The sequence below is a fragment of the Siphateles boraxobius genome, unplaced genomic scaffold, assembly GCF_051911475.1.
Source record: "Siphateles boraxobius isolate OS27281-9 unplaced genomic scaffold, OSU_SipBor_1 29, whole genome shotgun sequence".
Classification (NCBI taxonomy): domain Eukaryota; kingdom Metazoa; phylum Chordata; class Actinopteri; order Cypriniformes; family Leuciscidae; genus Siphateles; species Siphateles boraxobius.
The window spans coordinates 20886679-20908746 of NW_027508908.1; the positions used below are offsets into that span (position 1 = coordinate 20886679).

A 22068-nucleotide genomic window follows, 5' to 3' on the forward strand; every position below is an offset into this window, starting at 1 on the left:
TTGTTATTATTGTCAGTTATTTTTTGTGTTGTGATGTTCAGAGCTCATCTTTTCATATTTTTTTATTGTGTGTGTGTGTGTGTGTGTGTGTGTGTGTGTGTGTGTGTGTGTGTGTGTGTGTGTGTGTGTGTGTGTGTGTGTGTGTGTGTGTGTGTGTGTGTGTGTGTGTGTGTGTGTGTGTCCACAAAGATGGCAATATCTGAAATCCCTGGGCTTGTGGGGACATTTCTTCGGTCCCCATGAGGAAAACAGCTTATAAATCATAGGTGAATGTAAAACTCCAGACAGTTTTCTGTGATGGGTAGGGTTAGGGGATAGAGTATACTGTTTATACAGCATAAAAATCATTATGTCATAAATATGGACTATCATTTTTTTTTCTCCATCATGAATTTTGTTAATTTTGCAAAACTGTCTAAAAATAAAACCAGTCGTTTTAGTAGTACACCATGATACTGAGCGTGCCTCTGCTCTTATTCCGGATTCTACAAAGATTCTGCGAGACATCCAGATTCATTTGTCACTTCTTAGAGAAGCGGGGTTTGTTAAGCTGAAAGAGACCACCATTTCTACAGAAATTTAAGAATCTGTCAGTCACATGACTGGACTTAAGCCTTTTCCTATAAGACTTTGGGGGGACATCAACGACTGCATCATCGAGATCTGACTGCTTTTGTACTCCTGAGAATAAGTGTATTTGTGTGTACATATGCTGGTGTGTACATGTTTAGTGGACATGCATGCGTGTAGAGCAGCTGCTCGGTAAGATCTGAGATAATCCTCCTTAAAAATACCTTTTCCAGCTGAATGCTTGTCAAAGCTCAGCTTGTCAAAGAAACTGGTCTGCACATCAGTGCACACAGCTGGGTACCACTTTAGCTGGGATACTCTCCCAAGCTGCAATGAAAAAGGAATATACACTATATTGCCAAAAGTATTGGGACACCCCTCTAAATCATTGAATGAGTATTCCAATCCCTTCCATGGCCAGAGTTGTATAACATCAAGCACCTAGGCATGCAGACTGCTTCTGCAAACATTTGTGAAAGAATGGGTCGCTCTCAGGAGCTCAGTGAATTCAAGCATGGTACAGTAATAGGTTGCCACCTGTGCAATAAGTCCATTCGTGAAATTTCCACACTACTAAATATTTTGTACAACTGTTATTGGTATTATAACAAAGTGGAAGCAATTGGGAACAACGGCAACTCAGCCACGAAGTGGTAGGCCAAGTAAAAATCACAGAGCAGGGTCAGCGCATGCTGAGGCAGTGCGAGTTTCCATGGCCGAGCAGCTGCATCCAAGCCTTACATTACCAAGTGCAATGCAAAGTGTCAGATACGGTGGTGTAAAGCACGCCGCCACAGTGGAGACGTGTTCTCTGGAGTGACGAATCACGCTTCTCTGTCTGTCAATCCAATGGATGAGTCTGGGTTTGGCGGTTGGCAGGAGAACGGTACTTGCCTGAATGCATTGTGCCAAGTGTAAAGTTTGCTGGAGGAGGGATTATGGTGTGGGGTTGTTATTCAGGGGTTGGGCTTGGCCCCTTAGTTCCAGTGAAAGGAACTCTTAATGCTTCAGCATACCAAGACATTTTGGACAATTTCATGCTCCCAACTTTGTGGGAACCATTTGGGGATGACCCCTTTTTGTTCCAACATGACTGCACACCAGTGCACAAAGCAAGGTCCAAAAAGACATGGATGAGAAAGTTTGGTGTGGAGGAACTCGACTGGCCGGCATAGAGTCCTGACCTCAACCCGATAGAACACCTTTGGGATGAATTAGAGCGGAGACTGCGAGTCAGGCCTTCTTGTCCAACGTCAGTGCCTGACCTCACAAATGCGCTTCCAGAAGAATGGTCAAAAATTCCCATAAACACACTACTAAACCTTGTGGAAAGCCTTCCCAGAAGAGTTGAATCTGTTATAGCTGCAAAGGGTGGGCCAACTCCATATTAAACCCTATGGATTAAGACTGGGATGCCATTCAAGTTCATGTGCATGTAAAGACAGGCGTCCCAAAACTTTTGGCAATATGTTCAGTCACATTTTTCTCAATAAGTGATAAGCAAAGATATAAAATGTCTATAAGTGTTTGCAATTGCTTGCAGACATTTATTGAAAAGACGCTGTAACACAACACAACATTCCATGTACTAAATGTCAGAAAGTGTTTGATCTAATTAATTTACAACAAAAGTAAATGCAGTAAGTAAAATCAGCTTATTATTTTCATCTTGAAGTATTTTAGAACTAAGGGGTAACTTCTGGCTTTTCATGCAAAAGGTGGTGTAAAAATATATAAGGCTGTGCTCAGTTTGGGATGATGCATCAGTTTGCAAATTGCATTAGAGGAAAGTATCTTCTTAATGACTTATTACATTCAAAATATTACAGTTTTTTTCGATTGCTAAACGACAGTGAGCACAACTGGAGCTACATGTGCAAAACTCTAACTACAGTCTGTACAGCAGCAGTTCATGTGGGCTAAACTCTAGTTTGTTTTTCATTGCTTGAACACAGTTTTGCTTGAACTGTTTAGCTCAGGTGACTGTTGGTAGTGCAGACTGTAGTTAGAGTTTTGCACATGTAGCTCCAGTTGTGCTCACTGTCGTTTAGCAATAAAAAAAAATTGTAACATCAAGTTGATGATAAACTCTTCTCTGTTCAGTCATAAAATGCTCTCACTGTCAATCAGTTGTAAACTTCTGACTCTGCTATCAACAGCCAGTCAGACGGGGGCATCGGTTCACACATGACTGGCTTTCTTAGCTTTGGTTTAGTCTTTGCATGGCTCTTTATCCATGGTTTACCTTCTTCTGTCTCTATGGCTTATCTTCACAGGAGTGTGGAAGAGGCTGTGAGCCACCACAACTCCTCCAAGAACATGCACAAAGACATTCATTACGATGGCTTTACCCATCACTCCAGTGAAATCTGCTAAAGCTGTAGTATCCCAAAGCACAAAAAAAGCCAGTTAGCTCAGGAATCTCAAGGGATATTTAACGAAGCATGAATTTATTTAAAACTCCCGTGCTTTTTGTTAAGATAAATAAGCAATGAAATTCCTGAGACCAAAGGGATAATTCCCACAAATGTTTGAATAACAAAATGTATGTTTTGTCTCTTTGAGCATAATGAGTAATAGGAACTTCTCTGAGATGCTGAAACCTTCCAAGTTGAATTTCTCCTCCACATCATGGGGGAAATGGCTCACAGCCAGTGAAAGATACAGGCCAGTCTGCCATGGATGGTTAGTGTTTCAGCTAGACAAATGTCTCAATCTATTCTGTGTATTCCCTCAATTCTCTCAGCTTCACTTAGAGGGTTTTTATACTCCCATTGCTGGGCAGTTTTTGCCCAACAGGACAAATCTATATTTTTGCTTTCTTGATAAGTAGAATTGACCTGTATTTAAGTGTTTATTTTGTCATTTTGGTCAGTATAATATACAGATTTTCTGCCAATAACCCTAGCAAGTAATAACAAAGAATTGTTACAGGAACTATTTATTATTTTACCCTTAAAATTACCTTTGCTGGTGTAACCTAATGTATTCAGGTTGTTTTAGTGCTATTAAATCATATTTTTTTGTATTTGAATAAAACTAGTTAATTTACCGCATGTTACCTCGTGAATTACACTTTACATCTAAACACCTCTGACAAAAGTTTTTCAGTGGAGTGTAAAACATTTTAGTACTTTTAATGGAAAAATAACTGATAAAGTAATGTAATGTTACTTACGGTTTAAAATTATATGTTCTTTAAAATACAGTATATTCAATTTTACAGCAAAATATTATTACAAGTGTTCTCAATGGGGGGCCTGGATATTTAGTGAGAGCAATCAAAAGCATGATCATAAGAAATGTTAACAGACATGTTACAATATTCCCAATTCCATTCAATTTAATATGTGTGTGTGTGTGTGTGTGTGTGTGTGTGTGTGTGTGTGTGTGTGTGTGTGTGTGTGTGTGTGTGTGTGTGTGTGTGTGTGTGTGTGTGTGTGTGTGTGTGTGTGTGTGTGTGTGTTTTGTCTTTGTTATTATTACAGTTGCTGGAAAGACCAATTTTGATGAACTTTAAGTCATCATGTGGCCATCTGTTACACCACCTGCATTATTATAACTTCATTTACAGCAAATAGCTTTAATAGCTCACACTGGTTGGTAAATTAACATGATATAATTTACAGTAATGGCATAAACAGATTGTAACTGTAAAACATAGTAATCATCATCTACTGCTGACATCCACACTATTTTATGACAACCACAAGTTTTTACTGTAAGTTTAACAAATTTTTTTCACAGTGCAAACTCAGAGCTGAAATCAGACCAGATCATTCCAAAGAAATTCCTGTCATCTCTATACAGCGGCTTTATGCTGGGCTTAAATGTCATGCTGTAATTGATGGACTTAACGTTCGGGAAATACAGTATCTGCACAACGTGTCTACTACTTGATATCTTGAGTTCAGCGGGTTCAGCGTCTCAGAGGGGGCGAACGCTGGTAACACTGACCTAGAAACATGTGCTTGTGAGTCGGTCTCACATGAGGGCTGAAACCAAATCCGTTTGTGGCTCGTAGGATAGATGAGGAATGCAGACTACAAGAACGATCACCACTTGTTCGCATTAGAAAAAATTCTCATTTCGAAACCTATTCGACTCAGTCCCACTGGATGAGAGTAATGTCTTCATTTATACCGTTGCACAAATTGTTAGGACGTGATTCAATTAGTTTTGCTGGCCCTGAGCTCGCCCACTTTGCTCACATCACACTCTCTGCGAGAGAGAGAGAGAGAGAGAGAGAGAGAGAGAGAGACGGGCCCGCGCCTGGGAGCTGTCCCAGGCAACATGGTGCTGAACCGCAGCGAGAGCGAGCATCCTCCGGCTTTACTGATGATCATCATAAACAACTCGTTTTATAACTGCACAACGCCTTTCGTCGCATGAACCGCAACGCTTTGGATTACAACGCAGGAGCCACTTCAGTATTTTTATTAAAATTCATTACGACGGAGTGTGGATGGCAAAAACATTTCCTCATCGTCGACCGCGAATCTGTTTCTTTTCAGGACTGATTTTCGAGTCATGTTTGACATTATATGGGACAGTGATCGAAACTGCATTGGGATTTCTGCAACAAGGGCTGGGTGCTTAATGTGATAGGCTGCCTGTAGGCTACTAACGTTGGCACCTTAAATTTTTCAGAAGGGGACTTGTGCGGGATTAATTTGTAAACCGTCGGACCTGAAACATGAGAAGAACGCAAAGGACAATTGCTGGCTAATAGTCAAGATTGTGGCTGGATTTCGTTTCACGCAAGACACTTTGCGTTCACATTAACACAAAATTACACGGTAGTCCGCGATCGCATCGCTATTAAAGATTGCTAATGATCGTGGATAATGTGTATTGTAGAACAGAAATTAATAGCCTATTTCATGGCTGGTCCACTGAGCGTGTGTGTGTGTCGTAGACTTCTAGTTGTTTAATTAGGAAAAACCAAGGCTGCCATTTGTTTGGCTCTCCTGGCGAATATACAGTATTTCTGTTTTCCTACTTTGATGAATAGATGCCACTACCTCAGGACAGGAGCTCTTTGTCAGAGGCTGTTCGCGGGAATCCCCGACATTTTTCCATTCAAATCGGTGTAGCCTACTTGTCCGCAGTTTCATGTGAAAATGTTTGTATCTGTGTGGATATGGATATTGTTGTAGATAACAGCTCTAAAATCCCAGTAAACTGTTTTGTCAGGTAACCTAAAATGTGCTTCACGTGGTAACATCTTATTGAACTGGTTTTATTCAAGTACAAATATTATTTAATATGACTAAAGATGTTTAGTAAGGTAACAACTGCACGTTTCCTCTTTTGACAGCTACTAACATGTGCGTACAATCGTCATCTTCACAGTGGAACACCAGCGCGAGGAATCGCATCTGATGTAGCTCTCAGAAGAACTGTTGAAAATAAACACGTTCTCCATGTTCAAACGGTCACTTGGGGTGAGTGAGTATTGAGTATGAGAAGAAAGCGGTGTTGCTCACGAGACTGAACCGGCTGCACATGTGTTTCTTCCTCGTTGGAAACCAAACAGTAAGTTCTGATATGTGACCTGCTGGAGACCAGTAACAGATAGCCTTAGTTTTATAAGCCGTTTAAAAACATAGACCGCCTTTCCATTATTCATAAGACGGGCACATGTTGTTGGCTATCGGTGTCATTGTATGTTGTTGGGGATTGTTGAGTCGCAGACCGATGCTGCGCCACCAGGGCAAGCAGAAAGGCCGCTGTTGCGTCTTGTTCAGTGACCTGAAGGTTTTCCTTCTCAGGCCACCGGCACCGTCGGCATCGCCACCTGCCTTCACACCCATGAACGAACTAAACGCGGAGGGCAATGCGACGAGCAGCGCCACGGAGAGCCACTCTTTAGCCAACGGACATTATCAGCCGGTGACAGGTGAGGCTTTGGACACACTAGGGCCCGAAGACTGGACTCATAGCGCAGTGGATACGCCGAGGACGCTGGACTGTTGCAGCTCATCTGAGGATTGCTCTAAGGAGAAGCTGGACGAGAGATTATCCCTGAACAGCTGCACGGACAGTGGAGTCAGGACTCCGTTGTGTCGGATATGTTTTCAGGGCCCAGAGCAGGTAGGGAGTTCACTTCATGCATTCTGTTACTAAGGCTGAATGGATGATTATTGCACAGATTTGCTCAATACATATACCTACTAAACTGTGAGGGGAAAATCAGTGAAAACCTGTTCTAAGTTAATTGCACTTTTTAGATCACTTTGAATGTAATTACTGGTGAAGAACTGAAGTGGAATGAAAACAAAGATTTTGTTATAATATACGTTAGGTTAATATTAAGAACATTTTCACAAACAAATTTCACTGCATGAATATCTATACAGTGGGCTCAAAAAGTATTTGGATACTATGAAATTTAAGTAAAAAATATATGAATGTGAATGCATTACATAACAATATAGCAAACTAGTAGCATTTATTTTAAATAGATAGCACAAGTACATTTTAAAGCAAAACATCTCATTAAAATTATAAAACGGTTAGTAGGCTACTGTTAAAAACTAATGCAAATGCATTTGGATATTTTCTTGGTGGATTCTGGAAAATGTTCATAGGTAAATGAATAGTTCACCAAAAATTGAATTCTGTCCTCGATAATGTTCCAAGCCTGAACAACTTACTTTCTTCTGCAGAACACAAAAGAAGATATTTCTTGTTGTTCTGTTCTTGTCAAAACAACAAGTCAGTGGGGTTTTTGACCCTGTTGACTTTCATTGAAAAAAAAAAAACATAACAAAAATTAAAACACACACAGATTTTCTAAATATCTTTTTCAATAGCCTATACATCTTTTTTTTTTACTAGTTCCAGGGAAGAAAGAACTGCATTATTAATGCATTACAATAATCACCAAAAGTGCAGGTAGTTCTGTGAAAAGGTCAAGTGTTGTTATTCAAATGTGTCTGAATACTGTATGTGAGATTCCACGTCATTGCTGCTGTTCTTGAAGTGATTTGTCCCCATAAATCTGACTGTTACTCTGCTTCAGTGGTTTTATGACAGTGACATTTATCCACATGCAGCTACGGTGATTTTGTTTCTAATGGAATGTACCACATGACTGAAAGGTCAAGGGTGTGGACACAAAACATTGCTCAAAGATTTAGGGCCAATAAGCAGAACATTCTTAGCCTAGAAATCTAGACGCACCCTAGCAGCAGCAAACATTATTTTGCAGAAAGGGTGGTCTAGCAAATCTCCATAGACTTTTGAGCTGTAAAAAACAAACTCTGGTCAGGCCAATCACATCGTGTATAGAGTTGGTGGGCGGGCTTAACATAATGACGGCAGAGTTGTGACGGTTCCGCGCATAGTTCCGCGTGATTTCCCTGCTACTTGAAAACAAAGAAGATGCTGCTGGCGAACAGCGGTCTTTCGAATCGGCTTTGGCCGCGACTCTGGATGACTTGGAGTTAAGAGAACGTCACTTAAGTCATTCTTAAAAAAGGAAGATGTGTTCGGAGTTTTGACGACCGGATACGGCAAAAGTTTAATATATCAACTAGCTCCACTGGTGGAAAAACGCATGGGACTCACTCAGCCACAGCCGTCCATTGCTCTGGTTGGTTGTAGCGCTGTCCTATTGCGTGCAGAGGGAATTTGAAAGACAACCGTTTATCCCGCCCCTCGGATTGAGGTATGCCAATTGTTGGTTCCCAGACCTAACATCTTAATAGGTCTGGCTTGCCAGGCTAGAACATTCTGTGACAGTTACATACTTAGTATTAACAAGTCCTCTTCACAGGCCTGATTTAGCCTGTAAACGCATGTGACATTATATTTTTCTCTTCCTCTCCCCCCTTTCTATCATTCTCTCTTTCAGTTGTTTCCTGTCTTTTTTCATTTTCACTTTCCACACGTCTCTTTCTCTTTCCTCTTTCCATTAATGTGGGCTGTGGCAGAGTTGTGTGACTGCGGGCTGATGGATGGGCCTGTGAGTGTAATGAGAGCTGTGTAGAGAGCAGATGGGACTGAGGAGATTCTCTCCGCTCTGACTGAGCTGTGTATATGTCTCCAATCCAGACACACATTCCCCTCTTTCTTGCTCTCCTCTCAACTGTATGCTTTGAATTTCTCCAGCTGTCTCTCCCTTTTCTATCCCATTTACTTTCAGAACCCCAAGAAGGTCTCCTGTTCCCCTGAATCTGTCAGGGAGGCAAGAAGGGTCCTTCTCTTCTGTACACAGAACACACAGGAATAATTCCATGCTTTAGACAAGAAATAATATTTCTCACTTGCACTCTCTCATCCTCAAACCCACTGAGAAAAAAATGCCCTGTAACGCCTTAAGGTCTTGTTTTAATCGGTGTGAAAAGAAGAAATGGAGAGGGAGAAAATCGTCACAGATCCTGGAGTAGCATAACACTTTTTCACACCCTGTTGTGAGAAACCAAATATGTGAACATCACTTCACCTTTATCAGAGAGAATAATTGGGCATTATTGGAGAATATTATTGTATATATGACACAGAAAGACTATAAACCATTAATTTAATTTTTAATGATTTGTGTGTGTGTGTGTGTGTGTGTGTGTGTGTGTGTGTGTGTGTGTGTGTGTGTGTGTGTGTGTGTGTGTGTGTGTGTGTGTGTGTGTGTGTGTGTATAATGTCCTTATAGGATAACAAAATTTCAACAAATATTTGTCTGTCCACACTTGACACAAAACTCCTGTGACATATGGTGAGTTCAAGTCTTCTTGGGAAGTTTGTAATTATGACATCATGTGCATTCAAATACTTTGGGTCAGAGTAAGATGGCGATGTACCATGCATGTCTACAAAAAGTATAGCAAGAATTTGTAACTTATAGAAAATTATTAAAGCATGCACATTAGGTGTGCTTTTGCTTTTTTATGTTTTTATTCAATTAATGAAGGTTCTGTAAATTGAATCGATATTAAATCGTAATTGTACGATACTACTCGTCTTTTGTACATGCAACTCATTTTCAGTCAATACAGATGATGCATCCATTGGTTCCATCATGTTTTCTCAGTGGCACAGAAACACAGGGCTCAGCAAATATTAGGCTACGTTCACACTGCAGGCTGAAACGATCCAATTCCGTTTTTTTTTGGCCCTATGCGACCTGCATCTGATCTTTTCATGACAGTCTGAACGACACAGATCCGATCTTTTCAAATGCGACCCAGGCCACTTGGGTATGTGGTCCAAATCCGATATGTATCCGATCTTTTGAAATGCGACTTCAATCTGAACGGCCAGGTCACATGTATCCGACCCGCACGTCATTGATATGCGACAAACGTCATCATTCTGCGTTGAAGTAGGCGGGAATGAGAAGATAAAAAACAACTATGGCGTACGATGCTGAGACCAGTCAATGGAAGGGAAGCGAGGTTTCTGATTTAATTAATATTTGGGGGGACAGCTCTATTCAGGCCATGTTTAGCTACTTCCGCAAACATCAAGTGACATCGTTGACCGTTGAGTACTCTTCTGCGCATGTGGGTCACTTCTGGGTCATTTCACGTTCACGTTCACACAGGAGATCACAAAAGGTCGCATTTAATTGGAAATGTGAACGGCCTTGCAAAAAAATCAGATTTTTTTTTAAAAAATCGGAATTGAGCATTAAGCCCCTGCAGTGTGAACGAGGCCTTAGTTTCCACATTCGTAATAATGACTTTGTGGTGGTGTTCATGTGCGTTTATCTTGTAAAATACATGACTTGTAAGCACCAGTAATAGCAATGAGAACACATCTGATGTTTAATATGTAGTTAATAAACATTTCATAGTGAGCAAGGCTACCAAGTGTGATGCTTCAGAAATAGAAATCAAGAAAATGACTGCAACTTTGCCTGAACATTTCCTTTGTGTTTGGCCAAACAGGTAATCCCACCTAATATTAACATTGACCAAAATTATACAAGTATTTATTATGTTGTTTACTAAATCGAAGAGATCAAACAAGTATTTATTGAATAATTTGGTGTGGAGGTGGTGGTTAGGTGAGAAAGAACAAACTTCCTTCATATCCTCCATAATCAAGCTCTTCTAAATGTTCTCAAATGTTTTCCTACTTTTCCATTTGCTCGTTCTCTCTCTCTTTCAAAATCTATTTAAAAAGTTGGTGCTGTAGAATGCTGATGATGCAAAATCCCTATGTGACCTGCATTAGCATGAGATTTCTTTTCTTACAAGATGCCTTCATCTGTATACTACACTGTTAGAACTTACCAGGCTTTTTTTACAGTAAAATACTAGCAACACTGTTGCCTGGAAATTACTGTTAATTGTGCAGTTCTTTACTATAATCTACAGTATGTTACTGTAAAAATACCATGCACTAAAATAAAACTCGAGTTAACTAATTTCACTTGCAGAAACTGACTGTCTTAAATTGACCAACTGTCGTTTAAATGTATTAACTAAAATTTATAATGCACCAATAATGTGAGCAAAGTATTACTTTGAACTTACTTCATTTGAGACCATTAAAAAATATTGTAAATAAAGAGATGTCCACTGGACCAGCAACTACACAGTCACCACCTGTTAAATAAAGCAACATGCAACGTATTGTAGCGTCTGGACCAATCACACACACACAAATTATTCATTATAGTTAATGAATTAGTCCGGCAAACTCACTCTCCCAACAAAGGTCCATGTAACTTCCCCCGAAACTAACATTACAATGAAGCTAACACCACTGGCAGAACTCAGGGTCCTGTTACATTGATAAGAATTTTTACGACCTCAAAAAGGGAATTCCTGAGAGATGTGACACTCACTTACTGAGAAGGAGAAATAAACCCTGTTAATCCTATATATTCTATATATATAACCACTTGAGAAATGTATGTATCTAATTTTCCCATCTCATGATTTTCCTTTTATGTTGTTTTGGCCTATGTTTTCTTGTAAACTCTAATGGGTTAATGTTTCAGACTTTGCATACTATGGTTAACCAAAATCATATGTGTGGCATGTTTGGTCTCTATAAACTCCCCATTTGTTAATTTACAATACATTTTGCTAACTTTGTGACACATGGGTATTATAAGAATCTTGAAGATTCTTTTTCTTAAACACCCAATGAAATTGCAGATTCAAATGTCCTGCTCGAACACAAAGGGTCGTAAAATCTCCCTCCAAAGGGCCAACTTCTTATTAGCTCACACACCTCCAGAGGGTGTGATATCTTCACTCTTTAAAAATCACTGATCACAAGATCAAGTCCTGCTGATGTGAAGATGAAGGCGAACTAGAAGTTTTCTAAGGACCCCCTAGCTTGTGCCAGGCTGCGGCCTTGTCTTTCCATTCACCAAAAATCCTCTGACTCCAACTGGTTCTTTCTCATCAAGACAACATCAGCAAAGGTTTGTGCAAATTGCATCAGGACAGTTTAATTCAAATGGGTTAGACATGCAAGTATCAAACTTAGTCTCATTATTTAAAGGATTAGTTCACCTCAAAATGAAAATTTCTGTGACGGCAAAAACCACAGAAGCAATAATGCAAGTGAAGGAATATTTAATGTACAGTTTCACGGTCAGATGACAACAACAAGACTGGTAGCGCAGGGACAAGATGGTCAGGGTCCACGTGAAGAGTCTTGAAGTGAAGTGAAGTGAGAGTCCAGGTGAGGTGAGGTGATCCACGGCAGTGATAATCCCAGGGAAAACACGAACAAGACACGAGCTGACACGCCGACAGGAAAGGACAACCACACACGAAGGACTTCCAAACAATGATCTGACAATGAGAGTACAAAACAGTGAGTATAAATAGGGAATGGAATGAGCTGCAGCTGGTGAGTGGATAACGATCAGCTGAGCGCTGATCAGCTGGATCGCTGATCAGCAGAACGGAGTGGTAACGCCAACTCACACACACACACACACACAGATAACAACAGAAACACGAGACAAGAAGGAATCAATGAATTTATGAACCGTGACAGTACCCCTTCTCCTAAGAACGCCTCCTGGCGTTCCCAGACTCCCTTACCTGTCGATTGTAATCATCAATAAGGGAATGATCCAGGATGTCTCTAGCCGGTACCCAACTTCTCTCCTCCTGACCGTAACCTTCCCAGTCCACCAAGTACTGGAATCCGCGTCCCCTCCGCCTCGAGTCCAGAATACGATTTACCGAATAAGTGGGTTCCCCTTCTACGAGTCGCGGCAGGGGAGGAACCGGGGCTGGCGGATTAATACGAGAATAAAACAAGGGCTTGATCTTGGATACATGGAAGGCGGGATGAATCCTCCTGTACACTGGAGGCAATTTGAGGCGGACTGTCACCGGACTAATAATCTTGGTGACAGTAAACGGGCTAATGAATTTGGGAGCAAGTTTATTAGAAACGGAGCGGAGAGGGATGTTTTTAGTAGAAAGCCACACTCTTTGACCAACGACGTATACGGGAGGCTTAGACCGGTGGCGATCGGCCTTGGCCTTGGTGCGCTCCCTCACCCGGACTAGAGTCTCACGGGCTCTAGTCCAGGTGCGGTGACACCTCTGGACAAAGGCGTGGGCGGAGGGAACCGCGACCTCGGATTCCAGACTGGGAAAAATAGGTGGCTGGTATCCTAAACTACACTCAAACGGAGACAGACCCGTAGCTGACACCGGTAACGTATTGTGGGCGTACTCCACCATAGACAGTTGCTGGCTCCAAGAGGAAGGATTCTTGGAGACCAAACATCGTAACACCCTTTCCAAATCTTGGTTGGCTCTCTCGGTTTGACCATTGCTCTGGGGCTGAAACCCTGAGGACAGACTAACAGTCGCTCCCAGTAATCTACAAAACTCTTGCCAAAATTTGGACACAAACTGGGGTCCTCTGTCGGAGACCACGTCTGTCGGGAGGCCATGAATACGAAAGACGTGATCTACGACTATCAACGCTGTCTCCTTTGCTGAGGGTAATTTGGGTAAGGGAATAAAGTGAGTTGCCTTCGAGAATCAGTCCACCACGGTTAAAACCACCGTGTTACCCTGAGAGGGTGGGAGGGCGGTGATAAAATCTAGAGCGATATGGGACCAGGGTCTCGAAGGAACAGGCAGCGGTTGAAGAAGCCCATCTGGGGGTCGATTGGAAGTCTTACCAGTGGCACAAACTGAGCAAGCCAAAACAAAACTGTGGATGTCACGAGCCATACGTGGCCACCAGAATCATTGCTTGACTAAAAAACTAGTACGGTTAACTCCCGGATGGCAAGCCACGTTGGAACAATGAGCCCACTGGATAACGTCAGACCTTAATTCCTCTGGCACAAATAAACGGTTCGGAGGACAGGCGGGCGGAGGCATTACCCCTTCTAAGGCCGTCTTGACCTTCGATTCGACCTCCCATACGAGTGTGGAGACGAATAGATTCCCCGGTAAATTGCACTCGGGAGTAGACGGGCGTTGGGATCGATCAAAAATGCGCGATAAAGAATCGGGTTTGATGTTTTTGGAACCCGGGCGGTACGAGAGAGTAAAGTCAAAACGTCCGAAAAAAAGTGCCCACCGAGCCTGCCTAGAGTTCAATCTTTTGGCAGTTCTGATATATTCCAAATTCTTATGGTCGGTCCAGACGATAAAGGGTACCCCTGACCCCTCCAACCAGTGGCACCATTCCTCCAACGCTAACTTGACTGCCAACAACTCTCTGTTACCAATATCATAATTGCGTTCGGCAGGGGATAAACGATGGGATAAAAACGCGCATGGATGAACTCTGTCGTCTGTGGGAGAATGCTGAGATATCACCGCTCCTACCCCCACCTCTGACGCGTCGACCTCCACCACAAACTGCCGTGATGGATCAGGGGTAATCAGGATGGGGGCCGAAACAAAGCGGTCCTTTAGTTTGGCAAACGCTGCCTCAGCAGCGTCTGACCACCTGAACGCAGTTCTGGGGGAGGTCAAGGCGATCAGAGGCGAGGCTAATTGGCTGAAATTGCGAATAAAACGCCGGTAAAAATTGGCGAATCCCAGAAACCTCTGTAGGGCTCTACGGGAATCTGGGATTGGCCAATCTACCACAGCCTTAACCTTCTCAGGATCCATGCGAATTCCCTCAGACGACACAATGTATCCTAGAAATGGAACAGACTGTGCATGAAAAACGCATTTCTCCGCCTTGACAAAAAGCCCATTCTCTAACAGCCTCTGAAGCACTCGTCGGACGTGCTGCTCGTGTTCCTGTAGAGAAGATGAAAATATCAATATGTCATCCAGGTAGACATAAATGAACTGATCAACCATATCTCGCAGCACGTCATTGACGAGAGCCTGGAAGACTGCTGGGGAGTTGGACAGCCCGAAAGGCATGACCAAGTATTCAAAGTGCCCCCTAGGGGTGTTAAAAGCAGTCTTCCATTCATCCCCCTTTCTAATGCGGACCAAATGATAAGCATTACGTAAATCCAATTTCGTGAAGATAGACGCTCCCTGCAGCCTCTCGAAGGCTGAAGACATCAACGGCAAAGGATAGGTATTCTTTACCGTGATGTTGTTCAACCCTCGGTAATCAATGCAAGGTCGCAGAGATCCGTCCTTCTTCCCCACGAAAAAGAACCCCGCCCCCGCTGGAGAAGAAGAATGACGGATGAACCCAGATGCTAGAGAATCAGAAATATATTTCTCCATAGCCTCCCTCTCTGGGACAGAAAGTGAATATAACTTGCCTTTAGGCGGAGACTTACCTGACAGCAAATCTATAGCACAGTCATAGGGACGATGAGGAGGTAGAGAAGCAGCACGAGACTTACTGAACACTTCCTTCAGGTCCGAGTACTCCGCGGGCACGCTAGATAAATCCACTGCCTCCTCCTGAAACACAGAGACAGCAACAGACGAACAGGCAGACACAAGACAGGACTCATGACATCTACCACTCCATTCTAACACTGATTTCTTAAGCCAGTCCATCTTGGGGTTGTGTTCAGTTAACCAAGGGTGTCCGAGAACAATGGGTGCAAGTGGTGAGTTCATGATGTAAAAGGAACATGTCTCAGTGTGGTTTCCAGATGTGGTGAGTGTGATGGGTCCGGTGATGAGAGAGATGGTAGGAAGATCTTGACCGTTGAGTGCCTGAACTGCTATTCTACTGGTGAGTGGTAGAAGGGGAATGTTAAATCTTTGAGCAAAACCATGGTCCATGAAGTTACCTTCTGACCCAGAATCCACCAGTGCCTGACAGTCGTGATTGTGGCCCGACCATCTTAGTCTTACCGGGAGGAGGGTCGATGTAGATGAGGTCTTCGCAGCGGAGATCCCACCCGACAGTAGCCTCAACCTTACTGTCGGGCTTGGCCTTTTACAGGACAGTTGTAGGCAAAATGTCCAATGGCCCCGCAATAAAGACATAGTCCTTAGGATCTCCGCCTCTCCTTCTCCTCCCGGGAAAGCCCAGCTCGCCCGACCTGCATGGGCTCGTGATCGTAGACGGGGCTGACCGCGTCCGCGCCGCTGGATCGTGGACTCTCAGCTCCTCCCCTGGCCCGATTCGTAGGTGCTCTCCGTTCCACTCTCGATAAACGTACGTCCACACGAAGGGCCAGATCCACGAGTCCGTTGAGAGATGTTGGAAGATCCAGGGCGTAGATCTCCCTTTGAACGCGGTCAGCCAGCCCATGCAGGAACATGTCCCACTGCGCCTGCTCGTTCCAGTGACACTCTGCCGCCAGGGTTCAAAATTCGATGGAGTAATCCGATACTGATCTTTCCTCCTGTCGTAATTCTGCAAGCATCCGAGCCGCCTCTCTCCCGGTAACTGCCCTGTCGAAGACCCTTTTCATCTCGGCGGAGAGTGTCTGGAACGAGGCGCAGCATGGATCCTGGTTCTCCCACACCGCCGTTCCCCAGAGAGCCGCTTTCCCAGTCAGTAATGTGAGCACAAATGCCACCTTAGATTCCTCCTGGATGAATGTGCGAGGCTGCAGGGCAAAGTGCATAGAGCAACGTGTTAGAAAAGCACGACAGAAACTTGGCTCACCATCGTAGGTCTGTGGTATGGGTAGGCGGGGTTCTGACTGGGAAGCTCCCTCAGATGGAACGAGGGGAACGGCCTGGTGCGGGGGGCGCAGCGGGATCACGTAGCTGTTGTATCTGCTGGGTGAGCTCGGACACCTGCGCCACCAGTACTTGGACAGCGCGTCCCGTCTCATTGAGGTTCCTCTCCTGGGTTTCCATGCGTTGAATGCTGGAGTTAACAAACTCCTCCAACGGATTCACCTCACTCGCTGCTTCCATTATCGGTCAGATCGTTCTGTGACGGCAAAAACCACAGAAGCAATAATGCAAGTGAAGGAATATTTAATGTACAGTTTCACGGTCAGATGACAAACAACAAGACTGGTAGCGCAGGGACAAGATGGTCAGGGTCCACGTGAAGAGTCTTGAAGTGAAGTGAAGTGAGAGTCCAGGTGAGGTGAGGTGATCCACGGCAGTGATAATCCCAGGGAAAACACGAACAAGACACGAGCTGACACGCCGACAGGAAAGGACAACCACACACAAGAGACTTCCAAACAACGATCTGACAATGAGAGTACAAAACAGTGAGTATAAATAGGGAATGGAATGAGCTGCAGCTGGTGAGTGGATAACGATCAGCTGAGCGCTGATCAGCTGGATCGCTGATCAGCAGAACGGAGTGGTAACGCCCACTCACACACACACACAGATAACAACAGAAACACGAGACAAGAAGGAATCAATGAATTTATGAACCGTGACAATTTCCTAATGATTTACTCACCCCAATGCCATCCATGATATCCATGTCTTTCTTTCCTCAGTGGAAGAGAAATTAAGTTTTTTGAGAAAAACATTTCTTGATTTTTCTTCGAATAATGGACTTCAATGAAAACCAGCGTTTTGAAGTCCAAATCAATGCATTTGCAAAGGTCTTTGAAGTGCTTCAACGGACTGTGCACAATCGCAGCTGAGGAGGAGGGTCTTATTTCGCGGAACGATAGGTAATAAAAAAATAAAAAAATATATATATATATACTTTTTAACTACAATTGTTCGGATTGAGGTGATCTGCAACGCGCCGGGAACTACGTCATCACGTTGAAAGGTCACTGTCGATGTCGCGGGCCCCGGCAGAAGTACCGCCCTACTGTTTACAAAGCAAAACAAATTGTATTGGTCGCTTTGTAAACAGTAGGGCGGTACTTCCGCCGGCGCCCGCGACATCGACAGTGACCTTTCAACGTGATGACGTAGTTCCCGGCGCATTGCAGATCAGCTCAAACCGAACAATTGTAGTAAAAAAAATATTTTATTTTTTTTAAATTCTCAGCTGCGATTTATACAATTCGTGGAAGCACTTCAAAGACCTTTGAAACTGCATTGATTTGGACTTCAAAACGCTGGTTGTCATTGAAGTCCATTATTCGAAGAAAAATCCAGAAATGTTTTCCTCAAAAAACTTTATTTCTCTTCAACTGAGGAAAGAAAGACATGGATATCTTGGATGACATTGGGGTGAGTAAATTATTAGGAAATTTTCATTTTGAGGTGAACTAATCCTTTAGGTATCCTTACACCTTTTAAAGAAGGACGTGTTAGAACTAAACTTATGGTTTGCTCAAGGCTGTTGATCTGCTGAATTTCAAACAATGAGCAACTTCTTGCTTTCCTGTATTCTGCTTCAACTCTCTTTCCCTTGGTAAACTGTATGCATGTATGTATGTGTATGTTAGTGTAGTTTAAGTGTTTAGTCTAGTTAATAAAATCTTGTTCATGTCAAACGTAAAGTTTTCCGTGTCTCAAGCTCATATCTGGAGTCACTAATCATATCGATCTTGACTACTTGCTCTCTTAGTAGTATTTAGTAAGAAAGAAATTTCCCATGCCCCGGAAATGTACATTTCTATTAATTAATTAATAACCAATATTGAGGGTTCACAGGAGGAACTGCGTAATTGGTTGTTATGTTAATGTAGCTACATCAAGTTAACCCAATTAACTGACCCAAATATTCATAATCAATTATAACAAGTTATGCTTGGTTATTAATATTTTATAGAGCTAATTTGCTTCAATATCATCAATTTTTCTTGGTCTTCTCCTGGACTGAAGCACATACTCTACTCTTCAGCACAATGGTTACCCCAAAAAACTAAATTTTACAGTAAACTACTGGCATATACCTGTTTTATAACTTACAGTTTATTACTGTTAAAATACATGTTGTGTGTGTGTCTTTTTATCTTACATTGTTAACCCTTTCAGCCCCAGAGGAAAATCCACACTACAAAGAGTAAAAAGTAACATTGACAGTGTTGCAGTAAAATAATGAAGTGATTATGTAAGTGATTGTTGATCATTAGTGATGAACACCTGCTGTTAACAAGCAGAATCACTGAAGGACAGAGGAACACACAAACAGAAAATAGATAAACACAAGAACTACAACTGACTTCCAGCCATTACACATTATAACACTTATTATTAACCAGTATGGCTTTATTTCTGTCATACATCTACAGAAGTTGTTATTGAGATGTTTCATTGAAAATGTTTGGTTTGAAGTAACCATTATGTATCAGTGTTTGCTTTAGTTGGGATGCTGACCCTTGCTTTTTTAACATTAGTTTTTCTCTTGCTGCTCGAACTGTATTTTTGGAAGCCACACTTCTGCACACATGCATGGTTTGTGAACGCAGTTTGTTATATTGATTATGATGACAAAATCATCATATAGCCTGGTCGTTCACTGATGTCATTCAGAGTTTAATCCTGTATCAAAAGTGAAACTGTGAAACTACAGCAATCAGTTGCAGTGACAAATTGTTTTAACACATCATTCACAACCAAAGAAACGAGAGTTACACTGTCTTGTAGAAATACAGATATATAAAAAATCAGCACACATCTCTCAACAATGGTGGCAATAATTTTTTCTTTATTTATTCATACTGCAGTGCATGCTGGGAGTTTTATACTATCCTGGAACCCAGCATGCATTGCGACAGGAAACTTTTGATTTTCACCATTGTCAAAGAGTATAGAAGTACCAAGAGGCGAAACTCAATAGAACGTTCCATTGCAACAAACGCACACATGCGCAGAGCTGCAGTTCCGCCATTTTGGACTGAACGCAACACAGCTGTCATCAAATTGAACGATACCGGTTCCAATTCAAAAGCGGTTAAGGGAACTAAAGAGTAGTTTCTAGTTTTTAATATCTAAACTAAAACGGCGTGTTGAGTAATGTACAACAAAATAATGCTTATGGATCGGTTTATAATTAAACAATTTCGTCATAGAGCATGAAAAATAGCTCTAAAAATAGCTCACTGAAAGTTGTAATGAGCAGGTATCGCGCTTATTCAAGCACGAAAGAGAACTGGATTCTGGCGCGCTGTCTGTGCATCGTGTGCGTGTGCGTCAGAACATTCACAGACAGCGCGCCAGAATCCAGTTGTCTTTCGCACTTGAATAATAACACACACATTTATGCCAAAATTCCCGTTTTGTCAATTGTATCTTTACAAGAACAGTCTTAAATGAGTTAAATAAAATCTTAAATGAAAGTTAAGAGTAAATGAGAAAATTAAATGCGTAAGATTCTGTCATCAGCGACAATTGACAACAGCCAATTCTGTCAGTAAAGTTAACCAAAGAACAAAGGGGAACAGAGCAAATTACTCACTTTATAAATTATATATAGATTAATCCTTATTAATGTATGCAGTGCAGACTATTTGATAACCTTATTCAATTTCTGTATTTCGTACCTGTTAGACAGGAAAGGCACAGGTAAATATGACATTTATTATGGGTTGTGAGGATTGTTTAAAGTTCACTTAAATTAAAAGTTGTTATATTTTTGAAGCCTAATAAATGTTTCACTTTTTTTGGGGGGGGGGGGGGGGGGGTCCTTTTCATCGAGATATCAGTAGCTACATGGCCTTCATTCATAAAAAGATGCTATTAAACAATTATTTAAAATATACTGTCTCTATGTTGTTTTGACATTACAGTGGAAATTGGGTCTCACATAATTTCAATTTTATTTACACACGAAACATTAAGGGTGAACATTTTTGACTTATAAAATGATTCTCTCAAGTCTTGGCAATCTATTAAACAATAAAAAAGTAAGAAATCTTTTTGTTATACATACATAGTTTAGTAGCCTATTTTTATTTTTGGCAGAATTTATTGTTATAATCAACTTAATTATTTCCTAGATTTTGTATCACCACAGTCCCTAAATATATGTAAATGCAGGAAATGGGATTCAAATAGAAAAATAAATTCCCCTATTTAACACAAGACACTCGTGGTACGTAAATGCATTCAGTAACTGACAAAGACAGGGCAGAAACACAGGGCTTAAATAATCAGAGACAAACGAGCAGACAGGATAACAAGGGGGCGTGGATAACAAGAAACACCTGGGAGAACTAATGACAAGACAGGGAACCACTAAACATGACAGGACACAAAACCACATCGTAACAGTAGATCACATCATTTCTGGCTGCATTAACTTACACACAACAAATCAGACATTGTGCAAGTAAAGTGCACACATTTACTACAAATAGAATGGCAATGGTAAGTATATTAGCTGTTCTATATGTTTTAGTCTTTAGTTTTATTATTCATCTTGACTGATAAAAACTTTGTACAACACATGTTACATGTGATACAGAAAGAGAGAGTTAATGTACAGATGACTTAGCTTTAAAAGAAATTCTGTTGCGCTTCTGTTTGGGCTGTGAGAGTTGTCGATTTTGGGTCCGTAATAGATGATGGATTCTGACTCTATTGAATAGTTTCACCACGTATACAAGAGTGTTTTTGCACTTTTCCTTATCACACACAACTTCCCTGCACTCACTGGTGTACATCCATGCTGCTATTTACGTATGGAGACGTAGGCCTACGTACGCTGCTCACTTTAACGTTAAAAAAAACATTTTCTACTTTACCTCTCTGGATCTTTGGGGAATCTATGAAATGCTAGTTGATTGGTTGTACACTGGTAGTTGTTGCAGCTGATGGCAGAACACTGTTTTCTTTGTTTCCAATTATTTCCAGAGATAATGCTGTACAGTTGTGCTAAAGGTAAAAGCGTTGGTTCAGTCCAAAATGGCGACAGCAGCGCCATCTAGCAATTGTTACCAACACTGCAACGTAGTTTCGCCTCCTGTTACTTCTATACTCTTTTCCATTGTTGAGATTCATATGCTGATTGTTGATGTCTGTCTGTGTCTGAGTCAAGCAAGAGTTCAAAATGTTTTAATGCAATAAATCATTTCAATATCCTTCAGAATAACTGATTACAGAAACATTGCTGGATTTCATGTTGTATATTTACAGATATATGATAAATATTAAATACCCATAAATTAAAAACCTATACACAGGATGAGATCATAGAATGAGACAAGTTCAGGGTGTTTATGGCATCATCACAACAGCCAAAAACACCTGATCATCTTCCTCTTGGCTTTTTCTTGCCATACCA

The 22068-nt window shown here is 41.8% G+C and overlaps 1 protein-coding gene across 2 annotated transcripts in view; it reads left to right on the top strand.

Annotated features, from left to right (window-relative positions):
* The first annotated feature begins 4560 nt into the window (after positions 1-4560).
* Positions 4561-22068, top strand: part of marchf4a (membrane-associated ring finger (C3HC4) 4a) — a 104410-nt gene continuing 86902 nt past the window's right edge. The window contains exons 1-3 of one of the 2 annotated variants that reach the window (XM_077246900.1): positions 4857-5766; positions 5891-6108; positions 6345-6666. In XM_077246900.1, the coding sequence (XP_077103015.1) occupies positions 6385-6666 (282 nt within the window). In that variant the 5' untranslated portion in view covers positions 4857-5766; positions 5891-6108; positions 6345-6384. Of the gene's footprint in view, positions 5767-5890; positions 6667-22068 lie in introns of both variants that reach the window. The other variant, XM_077246899.1, reaches the window with a different exon arrangement.